This window comes from Cibotium barometz, chromosome 63, assembly GCF_041138505.1.
Source record: "Cibotium barometz isolate CiBa-2024 chromosome 63, ASM4113850v1, whole genome shotgun sequence".
Classification (NCBI taxonomy): Eukaryota; Viridiplantae; Streptophyta; class Polypodiopsida; order Cyatheales; family Cibotiaceae; genus Cibotium; species Cibotium barometz.
Window position 1 is genome coordinate 21557498 of NC_141108.1, and position 18536 is coordinate 21576033.

An 18536-nucleotide genomic window follows, 5' to 3' on the forward strand; every position below is an offset into this window, starting at 1 on the left:
AGTATGCTTATATGTGCATGTCCTTGTTGGTTGCTCATCAGAAGTCCATAGCCATGTCGTAGGCATGGGTCCTTTTAACACATCACCATAAACTCTTAAGCCTTAATGGAATAGAACATATAGTAGGCATGGGTCCTTTAACACATCACCATGAATACCCAAGCCAAAGTGGAATAGACCAACTAGATCTTGATGTGCTTTTTCCAAAGCACAGATCGAGTAGCTTCCTTGTAGTATGCCATTTCCCTCCACATACATCTCTCATGTGCATCCCCCTCCCTCCTCCCTCATGTGGCTATAGATGTTTCTCCACCTCTTCCATCCCTTTTGTGATCAAGTCAGCTTACCTTTGCCTCTCCAAGTTATTGATTGCTCATTGGTGAGTTCTCCATTTTGTAGTAGACGACCATATTTTCCATCCCATGCTTCCTCAAAGTATTCTTAAGGGAAGTGATTAGTAGTGTCCAAAAGTTGGGGTTGACAAAGAAACTTTCATGTATTAGGCATGGATCATTAACACATCACCATAAACCCTCAAACCTAAGTGGACTAAACCGACTAGATATGGATGTGCTTGGTAAACAAGATTGAGAAGCATGAAAATAGTTGCCTTGCAGTAGAGGCCACCATGCCAAAGTTATCCATACATTGATACATGTTCAATACCATTGCCATTGAAATGTATGTAATACAGATTAAAACACCATGTCATCATGCCACACTATTAACATGCATAAACATTAGAGGCCACCATGCCAAAGTTATCAATACATTGATATATGTTTGATACCGTTGCCATTGAAATGTATGTAATACGGATTAAAACACCATGTCATCATGCCACACCGTTAACATGCATACATAAACATTAGGTGTAATTTAAGAAAAAAATGAATCAATACAAAGAAATTCATAGAAACATGTTGAACGCCATCTTCAAAGTTCAGTGTAGAATACATTGATCGTTTCCATAATGAAAACGTGATTTTCATGCAACTATGGTAGCATGATCCCTCTCCACTTCTTATTGTTCCTTCCACCCAACTAAATAGTTTTGTTGTTGTGTCTGTTTGTGGATGGCTTCTTTTCGGAACATCTTTGCTTCTATCTTCACATGTCTTGTTCAATTCTGTAGTCAAAGAAGGTATTGTTGTTGCCTTGGTCATCCTCAATTCAGTTGTGGCTGAATTTTCTTTCTCCTCCACATATGAGCAGGTGTGGTGCTTGCTCGATCGGGAAGTTGATGCTGTAAGCCATCACATCTCTTTGTTTGTTGATTCGAACCGTTTGTGGTTTTGGCCATTGACTTGGGTTTGGGTACCCATATTACTACATTTCCTTGATAGTAGCCTTGTGCCCGCAACAGTAGGTCCTTTCGGACCCATTGTTGTGATGACGACAGTCATGAGGCCTCTGCAAGTGCTTGGAGTTCTGCCACTCGTCCTAGGATCATCTCTTCCTCCATTGTACCTACATGCATCACAAACACCTTTCCGACCAAGGAATCATTTTTGATGGAAATATTAACATTTAAATACCCCTCGGTCTTTGTGGTTGTTAGGTGCACACTACGAACTTGCGCATCCATGGGTTCAAGGTGTGGTCTTTCTAAGACTACCCAAGTATCATATGAGATCAAGTTATGGCTGGACCTTGTATCTATTAATGCAATACTTGTTGCAACGCCCTTAGCTGTTGTGAGTCCCACAACCCGAGTCGTGCTGGCTCAATGTTTAGATCCCCTTCATCCACAAGGGGGTTACGGATGCCATGTTGACATGAATCAGGCCTTTATGCATTTTAGCTTTGACTTGCCTAGCCTTAGCTTCCTCTTGCGCTTGCTGGATTTTTTCTTTTGCCAACTGTTTCTACTGTTTTAAGAGGTGTTCTTGCAAGAGAATCCCTTGGGTCAATGGTCCAAAATATTTTTTCATTTTACTCCCATTGACATAGCCCTCCATTTGGTGGATGCCGTCAATTGTTTCTATTCGGACAGACCCCTGTGGTGTGATTTTCGATACCCGAAATGGTCCCAGGCCTTGGTATTTAAGTTTCTTTTTCCTGGCGTTTCCCACACCATACATGAGGACAAGGTCCCCCGTTTTTAGTTCTTTTTGCTTAAGGTTTTTATCAAACCAGTGTTTCCTGCGTAACTTTTCGACCATGAGCCCATGTGATGCTATCAACCGGGTCTCATCCAGTTTTTCCAAGTCAATTAGCCTTTCACCTAATGCATTTTCAGTTAGACACTCCTGTAGTACATCAATCCTTAAGCTTGGGACTAGGTATTCCATGGGCATAACCGCTTCCACACTATAAGCTAGATAAAGAGGTGTATATCCCGTCACTACCTTATATGATGTGCGGTAGGCCCAAAGAGCTGATGTTAGCTTATGCTCCCAATCTGTTCGACTTGCTTCCAATGTTTTTGTCAAGATGGTACACAAGATCTTGTTCGTACTTTCTGCTTGACCATTGGCTCTTGTGGGTAGTAAGGTGATGATTTTAGATGGATCACTAAGAATCCTGCAAGTAAATGATTAATCACCTCATTGATAAAATGTTAGCCGCGATAATTCACTAATTCTAATGGGCAGCCGAACCTTGATATGATTTGCTCATATACAAATTTTACAGTTGTTCGCGCGTCAGCTTTCTTTGAAGCCCTGGCTTCTGCCCACTTCGTGAAACAGTCCGTAGCCATGATTATGTACCAGGCTTGGGATGGATGTGCCGCTGGACTAATCGGCCCCACAAAATCTATCCCCCATTTCTCAAATGGTTGCTTTACGATGATGGGGGTTAGCGGCATCTTGTCCTTCTATTGTGGAATAGAAAAACGTTGACATTCCTTACATCGTTTGATAAACTCTATGGCATCCCCGAATAACATAGGCCACAAGAGTCCAGCTTGAAGCACTTTCTAATTTTTCCAGTGAAATGCCTGCTTGCTATCCCTTAATGAGGTTCTTCCAGTATGGTTACGAATTCATCCTCTCTTATGCACCGTTTGAGCACATCGTCTTTACCTAGCCTATATAGTTCTCCCGCAAATCAATTGATATGTGCCGTAAGCTTGATAAGCCGTCGCATCTTATCCTTGTTCAAGGGTATGTCCTCCTGTGGAAAACCATAAGCCAGATACTCTGAGATCTCTTCGCTCCACTCAGGTACCATATCCAACTTGAATAAACAAGCATCAAGAAGGTCATCATCGACACCAGTGGTTCTCCATTTGGAATTCTAGACAAGTGGTCGGCCAATACATGTCGTGTTCCCGCTGTGACGGTGAAGTCGAATTCCAATAACAATAGTAGCCACCAGGTGATTCTTCCCGTGGTGCAAGGTTTATTCACTAGATATAGTAAGGCTTGATGGTCTACAAAAAATATGAATTTGTTGGCCAAGAGATTATGTCGATATTTCTTGATGGTGTAGATGATGGCCAATCCTTCTCTCTCTGTAGTGGTGTAGTTCACCTCTACATCATTCAATTGACGACTAGCGAAGCAAACTGGATAGTCCAATTTAAACTCATCACGTTGGTGGGCTAGCATGCAACCAAAGCAAAATTTGATGCATCGATGTGTATGTGAAATATGAGATACTAATTGGGGGGTCAAAATAGACGCTCTTGCCAAGGTTGCTTCAGACGATCATAAGCCTCTTGACACTCCTCAGTCCACTCAAATATAATGAGAAGTTTGTACAAGGGTCTGGCTATCTTAGCATAAAAAATGATGAAGCGTCGATAATACCCCACATGACCCGTAAACCTTTGCACTCCCTTGTAGTTGGTGGGCGCGGTGGTAGCTCCAAGATTAGTTTGACCTTGCTATCATTAGTGGATATACCATTCTTTGAGACTACGTGTCCCAATATCACACCATGCCAGAACTGGCATTTCCTCAAGCAGGCCAGATGATCTTCCCATCGAGAATGTGCACATAGATCATCAATGAACACCTCCAACCACTTTTGCAAGTAGTCCTTAAAAGCTGTGCACATCAATCATCGTTGAAAGGTTACAGTTGCATACTTAGGATTCATCTGGTATGGTTGGTCCCTCCCATGATTGGAATCGTATGTTGTACTACCTTCGACAGTACCCCTTTCATTTCCTTGTAAGGCGAATGCTAGGGCCTTGTTGCGTTTTCGGCACCGTGCTTTTGTAAGCTTGGGTGCATCGGTTTCTTGAAGGGTGGTTCTCTGTTTGTGCCTCCCTTCCAATGATATTTTACTCAACTCCTCGCCCCAGTCCTTTGAGAATTCATCATGTACCTTTGTAGCCTCAAGGTATCTTAACCATTGGGCATACGTAGGTCTGTTCATAGTAACAGGGCATTTCGTCGGGCTAGGTACCGTTTCTATCTCCGCCATCGTCTGAGGCGTTGAGCACTAGTACGGCTTCGTGCCACAATTTCTTCTGTACTTGATGTCTCCCCTCCTGATTCCTCATCCATGGTTTACCAATTAACCATGCAGATGGAAGTTGTGGTGGGGACGGTCCGTGATTCCATATACTGGGTTCCCTTGGGTTGCATTACATTAATGGTTGCCAACACATGCATCCAATTTTTGCTGAAGTCCGAGGGAGGTAGTGCCACATACATTCTTATTTCCTCCTCATCCTTGGTTTCCCCCTCTTTAGGTTGGCATATATGTATGGATGTGGTTTGTTCTGTTGTTGTGACCGAATCATTACCCATCAATTGCCCTTCCATGGGGTGTGCTTTCCATGCTCTTAGATCAATCTTCAAGATTTGTGAGTCCTTGCGTACATACACATGATCCAAAACCCAATCACAAGCCACTAGATTTCATTTTTATATTGAACACTAAAGTACTGAGGATCACTTGGCTTTATGGAAGGATCCAATGCCCTCATCAATGTCAAACTTACTCTTTCTATCTTTTGATTCTTTACAATTTTACTCTCATCAAGTTTTAGTACAAATTTCAATGTGCCACCACATTCTTGAACAGACATATCATAGAACTTCACCATTGCAACTTGCAATTTGCACATAGCCAAGATAAAATTATTGTTTGGATTCAGATCGAAGGTCACTTCTTTAGCACAATGCTTGAATACATGTGAGTGAACTATGTGTTTCGGCTCACCAATGAGTTCAAGGAAATTGTTATTCAATTGTTGCCTTACTTTTTTGACACTATAACGGCATGATAGCAGAGTTACCCTTTTGTTTTGCAGCATGGACTTAAAACCTGCATCCATTTGTATGTAGATCATTGCATAGGATTCTCTACTGAAACCAATTTTGTCACAAATACCTTGAGCTTCAGTTGTAGTAAATGCATTCTTCACATCTTGCAATCATGCATGCACGAGATCATCACTAATTGTTTTGAACTTTGAATGAGAAAGTGTAGTCTTCACCATCTGTTTTGAGAAGACTTTTGAGAGTGCTCCACTATCTTGTTTAAAGTTCTTTAGCTTATCAGTCTCGGTACGTACACAGCTATTGTAGTTTCTACTATTTTTTGACAATGCAGTAAGTGGCCTTTGTTCTCTTACTCGTTCACATGCATCTAAATTAGAGGTGGGCGCATGTTTGACTGTCTTCTCTAACACCCCTTCTAATTTATTGTTTTGGGCCTCTAGATCCTTTTCTTTTTGATCCAATTCATGGTTCTACAAATGCTGAGAATGAACAACTTCTACCAACTCATTGTATTCATTATCCTTGTTAGACAATCAAGAATTTAACTGCTCGATCTGAGCTTCCTTCATCATTAGCATCCTTTGTTGACGATATCCAAATGCTTTGCACCTGACCAGCAAGCCTTGTTGTGTAACCAAGCAAGTCAGCATTGCCCTCACAAACATATTTGATCAAAGAAGTTAGGCCTGAAAATTTAGGTGGTTGTTGGGTCAAAGGATCCGGGTGGGTAAATTGATCCTTCCACCCATATATTAACATGCTTTCACCCTAACTCCCTGGCTTGTTGCATTGCATAAAGGTTGACCTTAGAAGCCTTTGTTCTCTTATAGAGAGGAGCATACTCATCATCCAGGTCCACATGTATACATCACTTCTTAGAATTATCTCTGATGTTCAACAGACCACAAAACAATATTAAAATTGTAACTAACTCCTTTCTTTGCAAAAATATATGGTGCAGTAAAACATTATCATTAATTTTAGACAAGTTTGCGTTTTAAATAACATAAAAATTAATGCCATACCTCCATTGAGCACTGTAGCAACACTTCTTGGTAGCAAAATAATCGAGTATAGAAAATCAACGAAGGCAAATATGACTTTTTGGTTCAACTTGAAGGTACCAGAAAGCCAAATCTCTCTTCATTGTTTTCCATGCATAAATAGTATGTGAAGAAAGAGGAGATTTAGGAAAAAGCTTATAGGCTTCCTTGAGAGATTGAAGATTTGAATGGAGGGAAATTCAAATGGAGAAGATTGGCTATTGAATTAGGAAAACTCGCCCAACGACAACCACCATAACTTCATGAAAATGCACTAGAATAGAACTTAAGTGTGTTTAATTACGCTAGAAAAAAAGCGCTTTTCATGATACTAAGTTCACTTCCAAAGATATATTCAAGTTATTTTTAAAAATATCCCTATTTCCAATCAACATCTTCTAATTCCATGTTGTACTTATGTCAGAAATATAGTTGCATAGTTACAAATGTCGAAAATATCCTCGTACTTGTTTTCTTACTTTAAAGAGTACAAGCTTTTCACATTTATGAATTTCGACTCGTAGTGGTTGAAGTTACGTAGAATTTAAAAACATTAGAATAAAATAAGCATTGAAGAAGGCAAATTTAGATTCGAAAAGAAGAGAGAGAAACCCAATATAATAATATTATTTTTACACTTTTTGGGGATTCCAAGAGGAGAGAGAAAGCCCTTAAAGGACCCATTTGGAGCCCGAATTTCCCCTAATGTGAAGCCCCCCTTTAAAAATGGGTTTCAAAAGAGGGCCAAATCCAAGGTACCTTGTAAGCCTTGGATTGAGGGATATGAATGATTATGACACTATGGGTCAAGCCTCAAGGGAGTTTGAAGAGGAGTGCTCATAAAAGTAGAACCCTCAAGCCTCGCAACCCACATCGAATGACGCCCTCCAACTACTAGTGGATCAACTTGACTTCAAACCTTTTTTATGGAGAAGTTGGATTCTATCAACTACACTTTGAACTCCAAATTTGACACCATGGTCACACAGATGGGAGTTATGGAGGAAGAAAGGTTGCTCCAACCCATGAGTCAACCTCAAGTCTGTAATCATGAAGGGAAGAATGGTGGTGGCAGGGTGGTTGCAAGGTGAGGGTACTCACTTTTGTTCACTCTCTCATAAAACAGGGCATCGACACAACGAGAAAAACTCTTGGGTGGAGTATCTAGATCGAGATAACACCATCAATAAAAACATGAAACGTCCCTCCCCGATCCAAAAGCCCTATATCTCGATTCAAGATATCAACAACCGCTATGCAACAGGCTCAAAAGGGAAGTCACAATCCATGTCACTAATACATATCACCACCACCTCGCTATCTCGATCAAGATATGTAGGCCACTCGAATCCACGTCAATAATGCCACAATGGATCCCCCTTGACTGGCCCTGTCGGATGTACATTTAGCATAACCAGTAATGCCATCTCCATTGTGCACGTATCTTGAACAAGATATGGAGATGTAATCTCGACCATTAATGTATCTTGATCGAGATATGGAGATGCGATCTCATATGTTCATATATCTCGATCATCGAGATAACAAGATACAATCAAAGCCATAGAAATATCTCGATCGATATAAGTTAATATAATCCAAGCCGTCCATTAACCTCCATTTCAAGATGCGATCCCAGCTATTGACATATCTCGGTCGAGATATGTAGTCGAATTGGGACCGTCCACCAATGTATCTCGATCGAGATACGTAGTCAAAATCGAAGCCATCCATTTATCTCGATCGAGATACCATGACAAATCAAAGCTGTTTATTTAATCAACCCTAAAATCAAGTGAACATTGTGGCCGTTAGTTTTACCAACCCTAAAACCACGCATACATCCAAGTCGTTCATCTTGCAAACCCTAAAATGTATGCCATTGAACCTCGATCGAGACTATAGAACCGTTAAGTTTTTTCCCCCTCATTATCTCACACCGTTTTCACTCTCCTTTATCTCTTGGATTGAAGCACAATTAGTGGGCTTTGAATCCATCATTAGTGGTGTTTTAGAGCTTCATTAGTACTAGATTAATATTTTCTTAGCGCACTAAGCATTGGACCTTTCACATTAGCCTTTCACATCGGTCTGCCTATCTGTGTTAGGCATAGGGTCTAACATGGAGTCACGTGAGGAGGGCTGCTTGTCTATTGTGGACCTCATCGTAGAGATATCGCAAAGATAGACCGTGAGTTAGCGACTATCCATAGTAGTGCTAAAGACACACCATCTACATTATATATCGTGTCGGACTTGGAGGTGATTCTCTCATCCCTTCGTGGCCTTCATGATGTTGTTTATGTAGATGAGTGGATAGTATATCACCGTATTGCTCCAATATCACACATGGCTTGACATATCATCAAGTGTGTGAGCTTGGTAATTTTAGGGATGGAGCATACTTGGACCTTTTCCTTGATATCCATGGGGGATGCATCCTGGGGCACGGAAGCCCCTTGCTATTTCGCAGTGTTCGCATCCTCGTATGGCGGCACATATCCGTAGTTGATATGTTGCCGCATATGGGAGGATGCCAAACAACTGCCAGATCCCCATCTACTTCACAAAGTAGTTATATGCAGAGTTTGTCTTAGGGGAGTAGGTTGACTACACCAGCCACCCATCGGTTAGGTGGCGGTGCTGGTTGAGGTCATCTCCAGGACTAGGGGAGGCTGCTTCTACCAGCCCTTCGTGTAGTTTTGCTGCTACAAATCCTTCGTGTAGTTTTGCTACTACAAATCCTTCGTTTGTACCTTTGTCTACTATCGAGGCACTAGGCGCACTCACGTGGGGATTGACGTGCGGAGTACCACTGAGAGCATCCAGCACGTGGCACGCCTATTTTCACGATCGATACCGATAGATGTTGAGGTACTTGTACATATTCATTGCTTTTTTAGGTTTTTCATAGTCGTTTGTTTACATATTTATATCTACTTTTCTATATTTTTAAAATTATTGGTGGTTGATTGTGTCACGTAAGGTCCCACATCTATGAGTGAGAGACTCACATAGGAGTTGCTAAAGTCGAGAGCAGAGATCAATTCTCTTAGAGCAGTATTGCAGGAGGATAGAGGCAACCACTATAGAGGCGTGCCATGCAAGAGAGATTGACATCCACCAGGCAAGTCTCTCTTGTATGTAAAAGAGTTATAATTAAGGTCTAAGTTATAAATTTCTTTAAGTAATACCTAATTAGAGAGATTAATCAATATTTTGTATGCTTTACTTTTTGAGTAGGCCAGGACTGAGAGAGAGAGTGGTAGAGCTAGAAGCAAAGAAACATATGATCATGGAGAGGATTGCACAGCACAGGGCGCACAACAGTTGATCCTGCATGCTTGGGAGTTTCGCAGGTCTCCAAAGTAGTTGATGCTGCATGATCTTGTTACGAAGGTTTTCCGGCGACCTCTCCCTCAAGATGCACCACCATTTCTCTGCAACGCCTGGCTGCACTTTGTGCCTCGAGGACATCGACAATACTAGTGGATATGCTCTGGGATGTGGACATTTTTTCCATTTGTCCTACATCACCCAGGAGGTAGTACATTTCTCGGCATGTCCCTCTTGCCGAGAGCACGAGTCGACCTAGCAACATATAGAGTTCTCGGCATTGATAATCTTCATTGAGGTTTCGCTCGAGTCGATGCTAGGACTGGCAGGGCTCGTGATTTTACATCAGCTAGTGACTTAGGTTTCAATGCCGCCGATGACACAGAGATCAGGAACCTGAGGTACCTTCAGAAATTGAGTGAAGTGCACATGAGTTTGATGGATACCAGAGATTCCTTCAGGAGAGCTGCCTCACACCACACAAGCGTGTGGGTGTGCTGGTCCCAGTGGCACATCGGGTGATGGTGCTGGCAGCAATGCTGCTTCACATGACCAACGTGTCCTTACAGTAGAGGAGCTTACACACAGAGTGTGGCAGGCACATACCATTGCTGATTATAGATTTTGGGTTTACAAATAGATATGTCTTGCAATAGCACGACGTAGAGAGAGGGAGAGGGTTGTAGCAGCTTATGGGACTCATGAACTCTCGAGTACACCAACACCAGCTTATGATCCTGCCTTTGAGACAGACCTCCCCATAAATATTTGATGACCCCCATAGCCAGCATAGCCTCCTCGACGTACACACAACAGCCTCGACATGCACGTCGACCACCAATCATAGATGGTGATATTGATTGGATACCCGTTCATAGTGACTAAACTCAGACTAGCTGGGTTAGCTCACTTACATTGTACTTAGATTTATTGGCAGCAGTGACTAACCTTAGACTAGCTGGGGTAGATCATTTTCATTATGCCTTGATCTATTGAGTTAGTGGCTAAACCCAGCATAGCTGGGTTAGCTCATATTCTGATGTGCTTAGTTGATGTTTATATCTTATGAGTTTTATCTTTATTGAGGAGGATCATTTCATTTTAGTTTTGATGTTCATGGTTTATGGATTTTTTAAAACTTTGGCTATCATATTGGTTGTTGAAAATCCCGCTCTTCCCCATGCCATTGGACGCAAACATCGTCCGATTTGGTGACCAAATGTTGCAAGCATGTGGAGGGGGGTTCCCCCCCACATGATCGCAAAGTTTGGTCACCATCAAAGCATGTTTGGGTTATCAATTAGTGCCCAGGGATTTTTTTAACACTTTGGCTATCATATTGTTTGTTGAAAATCTTGCTCTTCCCCATGCCATCATACTCAAACATCATCCGATGGTGACCAAACTTTGCGAGCATGTCTCGCGAAGTTTGGTCACCATTGGATTATAAATTAGCATCAATGCGGATTTTTCAAGTCTCTTAGTGCTTCAGAGGCCATGGAAAATCCTACTCTTTCCTATGCCATCATACCTAAACATTGTTCGTCGATGATAACCAAATTTTGCGAGCATGGGGGGGACCCCCCCCACATGCTCACAAAGTTTGCTCACCACCATTGGAAAATGTTTAGGTTATCAATTAGTGTCAACGTGCGGATTTCTCAAGTCTCTTAGTACTCAAGAGGCCATGGGAAATCCCGCTCTTCCCCATGTCATCGTACCCAAACATGCTCCGATGGTGACCAAACTTTGCGAGCATGACCCCCCCCCCCACATGCTCATAAAGTTTGGTCACCATCGGATGATGTTTGGGTTATCAATTAGCACCCAGTGTAGATTTTTCAAGTCTCTTAGTGCTTGAGAGGCCATGGAAAATCCTGCTCTTCCCCATGCCATCATATCCAAGTATGCTCCGATGGTGACCAAAGTTTGCGAGCATATGGGGAGGGACCTCTCCCACATGCTCAAAAAGTTTGGTCACCATCAGACGATGTTTAGGTTATCAATTAAAACCTAGTGTGGGTTTTTCAAGTCTCTTAGTTCTCCCCCCCATATGCTCGCAAAGTTTGGTCACCATCAGACGATAGTATCAACATCAATATCATCATCAATATCATCATCATCATCATGATCATCATCACCATCCTCCTCATCATCCATTGAATGCATGTCATAATGATATCCATCCTCAGGTATATAATCATCTCTACTCACAAATGTAGGGCACTCAATCAAATCCCCACATATATCCTCCCATGCAATCAATGCCGAACCATCCATATAAAGATATCCACATAGATCCTCAACAAAATCACCATGTGTAGAACGTCTAGACCATCTAGCACAAACATCCTCCTCATCAAATAAATGTCTACATTGGCTAGGTAATAACATCTGAAGCTCAAACATCCATATGTGACATGAATATGATGTGTCATCATAGCATGATGTCAGTGAAGAAGGATCTAGAGGTCGAAGCCGCAATGTGCCAAATGTATGTATGAACTCGACAAATGATATGTAACTCCTCACCTGAAATGGCAAATCAAGATAACAACGATGAAGCAAGAATGATAGGATACAAGCAGATATCGCACGATCAGGCTCTGGGATGGAGACATCGTGATGTTGACGACGAAGAGCACGACGATCGTAGGCAGGGTAGAAGTAGTAATGGGAACTCATGTCGTCCCGCCAAATCCCGAAAGTGTAGAAATACCTCTAAATGTGCTCAAGAAGCTCACACTGCGTGTGGAAAAGCGCCAATATGCTCAAAATGACCAATCGTGCATGAACAAGGGCTAAGATGCACGTGTGAATACCCAAAATATACTAAATGGCCTAAAATGTACACGTGAATACTCAAAATATACCTAAATGGCCCAAAGTGCGCACGTGAACGCCCAAAATGCACTAAAATGACCCAAAGTGTGCACATGAACACCTAAAATACACTAAGATGGCCCAAAGTGTGCACGTACACGCCCAAAATACAATAAAATGGCCCATAGCATGTGAACGCCCAAAATGTACCAAATCGGTCACACTCACATGAAACTCCTCCACGACACTCAAAGCATATGAACAAGGCAAAAAAAAAAAATGAAGTGTATGAACGCTAACCTTCGTGAGGTAAGGTGCTCGTAAATGAAATGAAAATGTGGACAATGGGCAAGGAACTACGGCAAGCTAAGGATAATTGGCAGCCACTAAGAGGGGACCAAAAGTGTAGGAGTCTAGGTGCCCAATATAATATGGATGGACAAGGAAGTGGAGATTGTGTATGAGTACTATGGCTGCCCGCAGTTTGGAATGGCCAAGAGAATCCAAGGTAAAATAGGGTGTGGAAAAAAAAAAATCAACTGTGTGAAATATGGGAACCCTTTTTTTTCTCCTACTTCCCTCTGGCTAGCGACAGTAGTTTCTTCCACAAAAGTTGAGAGCTTTCTGAAAGCTCTGTGATCCCTGTTGGCTTGACGCTGCTCTGTAGAGAAAGAAAGAAAATAACTAAATGTCTACTTTGCTTGAACGTCTCCTTGTTGTTTCCTGAGTTAAAAATTTAAAAAAACTGTCCACCATCGTAGTTGAGCTGCGTGTGATGAAACGTTTATGGCTGAGATGCCATTTATACGAACTGTAATGCTGGTTGTGTTGCTGGCTGAGCTTCTGAAGCAATGGGGCTAAACACTCGTTGAATGAAGATGCTGCAGCGATTTTGTCGTGTTCTGCACCATCTTGTGGAAATGTTCTTGCGTCATAGTTGCGTGGAGCCTATGATGCGCAGAGCCTCACAGAGGCGATGAAGCTTGCTTCTGTGTTGCGCCTTCTTCTGCTTACGCTCAAAGCTTGCTTGAGAAAACTCAGTGATGTGCTGCGCTGATGAAACGTTGAGCAAGAGAACCACCTGCCTGCACTGTACTGCTGTAGCTTGATGTGTGAGACGCTCACCTTCTTCTGCCTACCCTGCGCTCACCAACAGCAACCAAAAATGGTGTGCTTCTTCCACCTATGCTCAGGCGCCTTGAGTCTCACAGAGGTGATGCTTCCACCTACCCTGCGCTCAGAAATGGCGCGTGCCTTGGATTCACCTATAGATAGTGTTGGTCACGCATTGATGGTTGGTCTGTGGACTACAATGGTGAATCCAACTTATGATGCTTTTTCGAGTTCAAATTGGAAGGTTTATGATTGTGAGCTTTATGAGACCACTTGATGTGTGGATGCCTTGTATTGACGGGGGGTTGTGCCTATGTTAAATTTGAGAATCACACTTGGGACACTACGGAGGATTACACATACAGTGTGATGATGATGCACCGAGGATTTAGTCTATGTTGATCATAGCTATGTGCATTACATTGCTGCTTTACACACTCTTATTGGAGATGCCTTATACTTAAGTGATGTCTATGGCAATTCTGCTAATGCAAGGGAGATTGGCAGGTTCTATGCTCATTGCATAGAGGATGAAACCAAGGGAGTGACACCTATGGAGAGTCTATGGGATGATCATGATCATACCTATGCTCATACGGATATTAGCTATAAGGTGTGTATCTTTGGACATTGTGGATGTCGAGAGGTGATGGTTTATGCAATTGGGGCATTCACTTTTGGACGTGCTTTGTGCCATTTGGAATGTAATTTTGATAGAGAGCACATGACTATCTTTGTCATAGATGATGGTCCTTTATAAAATTTTCCATTTGATTCGAGAGGATACATACTTAGCCTTGCCTCCTCTGATGATGATTTTTGACATTGGCCATTTGATCCAGGTGGGAGATTGCTTGGCTTCATCATCAACGAGAGGCTTTCATCCTTTCTATTTGACCATGGGGGTTATCCTATTCATGTTATGGTATTTGGGGTCTTCCATATGACAATGGCTTATGTCATGATTTTTGGCTTTCATACATAGCCTTTTGTATATGTTTAATTTTTGCATGACCACCCTTTGATTTCGAGGATGAAATCATTATAGAAGGCGATGGTTTGTAATGAATTAACAACTTTAGATGACCATGGTCATGGGCTCAAGTATAAAAGAGGGCTCATGGACCACTATGGTATCTTTTGGACATATTATGATATTTGGTCCTTTTGACTCTTGGACACTCATGGCTTTCATACCTTGGCTTATGAAAGGTTATTTCCATCCTTTGGTGAAAGGCTAAATCACTTAGGTATCATGGTCATTTGTATGAGATTATCTCCTTAATCTTATATTAATCCAAAGTGATTATCCCAAATCTCAGCTTTATGATCACTCCATTTAAACCGTCGCAAAAACCATCTGAACGAGTGCTAAAAAGCTACGAGAGAAGATATGATTTCATACAAGAACAATCTTGAAACACTTGCTTGAGAAGCACCAAAACCTTGGATTTTGAAAGCCCACTGGCGGTGATTAAAAGCCATAGCTATTTTCCAGTTTTTAGTTTGTTGAGATGTCCAACCCTTACCACTTCAAGACATAGAGATAAAATCATCTGCTTCTGGTGAGGTAGTTACATTGTTTCGTGTGTGTGTGTGTATGTGTAAGAAGAGAGAGAGAGAGAGAGAGAGAGAGGTATTAACGTCGGTAGAATGCAACACGAGGGCATATACGACCAACGTTGGATAGTGGCCTTTATAAGGGCCCTCACGTTAACCAATCTGCTCCACTTTGTGGGTGGTAGAAAGGTAGTGCAAGGGTCCTCTTTTATTACACACACTATATGGGAGAGAGGTATTAAGGTCGGGAGAGAGGGAGAGAGAGATAGAGAAGGTTCAATGGGAGTTACAATACAGAAACGATGCACTATTCAAAGCACGTTCCAACGGGAGTTTAAAAATGATGCATTCAAAGTTTTACTCTCATTCATATTGCATGTAAAATATAGAAGCTTTAGAAACCTTAGAACATCCTCGCCTTAATCGGTTTTTTATGTTTTCGCAATTCTCAAACTAATTAACGAATAAACATTTCTTGCAAATGTTGGCTGCTATTAAGTATTTATTAATTTTCATGGACTATTCCAAAGGGAGAAGAAAATTCATGGGATACCACGATCTATTATGCAATATCTGGATTATGGGCCTGATGGCACTGCAGAAGCAGCTTCGTTAGTGTTTGCATCGGGTACCTTAGCATCTAGATTGGCCGGTTCGGCGGCTGTTGCTGCTGCAGTGTTGAATATACTAGCTCGATCCTTGGGCGCTGAATTCGCAGTAGACGTGATATCGTTACTGGGCGCTGAATTCGCAGTGGAATTGATACTAGTTCGATCGTTAATGGGCGCAATGGAGGCGATACTTGTTCCACTGCCATTGGGCGCTGAATTTGGGGTGGAGGCAAAACTAGTTCGATCCTTGGGCGCTGGATTTGCAGTGGAGGGATCATTATTCATGGGTGGCGCTGGTTCAACAGGGCCCGGCGGCACTGATTTAACTCTTCGAGGGTTATTTTGAGATAAGTAACCGACCAAGAAGTCGATCGGATCGCTGGGCCTGCGTAACGTAACCCCGGCAACGCATTCAGAAATCCTTGTACAAGAAAACTGTTATGCACGTGCAAGGTTGCGAATTACCTTTCAAGCACAAGCTTCTGAAGTCCTTCCAGTAGAATAGGCACAACTGTGCTTTCCTGTGAGCATGATCAGCATGGAATTAGTTATATCGAATCAGCTCTCGTATGTTCATAAACAAAGACAATTGCAATTAGCGCTTGCGTGTTACCAAATACTGTCGAACTGGCATTGATTTCTTCATCTGTGCCTCCGTTTCATCAGCCGTGGTCTGTGTACATTATACAAAAGGTGTGCAGCTGCGTATATATAATACATGCATGAGCTTTACGTTATTATATTAGCCTTTGGAGGAGAATATAACCTGATGTGGATCTGCGTGTGCGGGGGTAGTAGCTGGCGGCGCTGCGCCAAGCTGTACGCGGTGCTCCGAGTCCCTTGCTGCTGCTGCTGCTGCTTCATCGGCTCCCTGCAAGGGCACATCATCTGCGCCATCCAACTCGACGTCTGATATTGTGAATATGCAGTATTATTAAACAAGGGCAAAGACTTCCCTATACAATATATACACTTGGTTTTCCGGTGGAATATGGCTGGCGGAGTTAGGCAGGCCAGATCATCATATGCGGCATGCTGCTATGGCTAGTGGGCGCGTGCCTGCTGGCGCATTGACTTGTGATGTCGTCGACGCTGGATCGGCAGCGGCTCCTCCTGCTCCTGCTGCGATCTCCTCCATTTTGTTGCGCTCCACACGATGCTGCAGATCTGCAAAACAATCCTAATCATATGATTCACTACTTTCTGAACGTTTCGTCCCCCAACAGTCGCGCCTCCCTCCTGCCGTCCAGTTGTTTCACGATTATTTGTTCCGTAAACTTTCGCCGCTCGATTTTTCAGCCAATTAAAAAACTCATCTATTAACTGAATGTTACAAGTGCCTGATGAGAAGCTAAAAGGTGGCATGAGAAAGAGGAGCCAAAATTTTGAAATTTGCAAAAAGGAGAAGCTAACATGCTTGGGTTCATGTATGAGAAAAAGTTCACTCCTAGTAGAAAAACACATAAATTGAACAGATATATACGTCATTCGAAACAATGCCGCAGCATTGAGCAAGTCCCATACTAGTAATTACCTAAATGCACACTGAAACTCCCTATATTTAAAAGTTCATTTAATTTGGGCCCAAAAAAACCTTATGACGTGGTACGTGGTAGGCTTTCAGCACAACCACGTGGTAGCTCCCCCTTCTCCAAAGTCGAGCGTGACAAAAGTGAAAGTTGAGCGTGACCAGCCGCCATCAGAGAGCCTAAGAGGGGTGGAGTAATGATGATTGATGGGGAAATCTATGTCTAAGAGGGGTGGAGTAATGATTGATGGGAAAATCTATGTCTTCGACTTGATGTTCTTCTCTACTCTCCCTTGCATTAGTATTAGTTTTTGATCCCATCTTTCCACATCATTTCTCGTTATTCCACATTCTTCTACATCAATTCACATTGCTTATTCCACATCCAGTCATATGTATTCCCATCGTCTTCATCCATTCTCATCCAATCACATCATATTACATCTCATCACATCTATCCTCATCACATCACGTCACATCCATCCTCATCACATCTCATCCATTCACATCTATCCCAATCCACATCACATCACATCACATCCATTCACATCACATCTCATCCATTCACATCTACCTAGATCCACATCACATCTCATCCATTCACCTTACATCTCATCCATCACATCACATCCATTTATATTCATTCAGATGATCCACATCTCATCACATCACATCCATCCACATCACATCTCATCCATTCATGTCTCATCACATCATATTCACATCCATTTACAACTCATCATATCATATTCACATCACATCATATCCATTCAAATATCATCACATCACATTCACATTCATTCACATCTCATCGCATCCATTCAAATATCATCACATCACATTCACATCCATTCATATCTCATTTCATCCATTCACATCCATTCATATCTCATTACACCCATTCACATCTCATCACACCCATTCACATCCATCATATTCATTGCATCCACATCACATCACATATATTCCATCCACATCTATCCTTATCACATCACATTCATTCCATCCATATCACATCACATCCACATCTATCCATATCTCATCACATCCATTCACATCTCATCACATTCATTCACATCCATCCATTCATTCACGTTCACATCTATCCACATCTCATCACATCCATTCACATCTCATCACATTCATCCACATCCATCCATTCATTCACATTCACATCTATCCACATCCATCCATTCATTCACATGAATTTCTATCACTTCACATCTCATTCTCACCCATTTACGTCACATCACACCCATTCACATATCATCACATCTCATTCACATCTCATCTCATCCACATCCATATCCATTTACATCACATCACATGTCATCCA

The 18536-nt window shown here is 42.1% G+C and overlaps 1 protein-coding gene across 1 annotated transcript; it reads right to left on the bottom strand.

Annotated features, from left to right (window-relative positions):
• Positions 1-15550: 15550 nt before the first annotated feature.
• LOC147603833 (uncharacterized) lies at positions 15551-16826 on the bottom strand. Its single transcript, XM_086796428.1, has 5 exons — positions 16732-16826; positions 16439-16560; positions 16286-16345; positions 16138-16193; positions 15551-16057 (listed from the first exon to the last, which is right to left on the bottom strand). The coding sequence occupies exons 1-5, from the start codon at positions 16808-16810 to the stop codon at positions 15640-15642; spliced, it is 735 nt and encodes a 244-aa protein (XP_086652554.1). The 5' UTR covers positions 16811-16826; the 3' UTR covers positions 15551-15639.
• Between the last annotated feature and the right edge of the window lie 1710 nt (positions 16827-18536).

Bases quoted from the DNA above. Each gene is read 5' to 3' on its own strand.
- LOC147603833 (XM_086796428.1), bottom strand. From the start codon at position 16,810: ATGGAGGAGATCGCAGCAGGAGCAGGAGGAGCCGCTGCCGATCCAGCG. The intron at 16,561-16,731 runs GCACGCGCCCAC...TGGATGGCGCAG, and splicing joins ACAAGTCAATGCGCCAGCAG to ATGATGTGCCCTTGCAGGGA. The intron at 16,346-16,438 runs GTTATATTCTCC...TAATGTACACAG, and splicing joins CACACGCAGATCCACATCAG to ACCACGGCTGATGAAACGGA.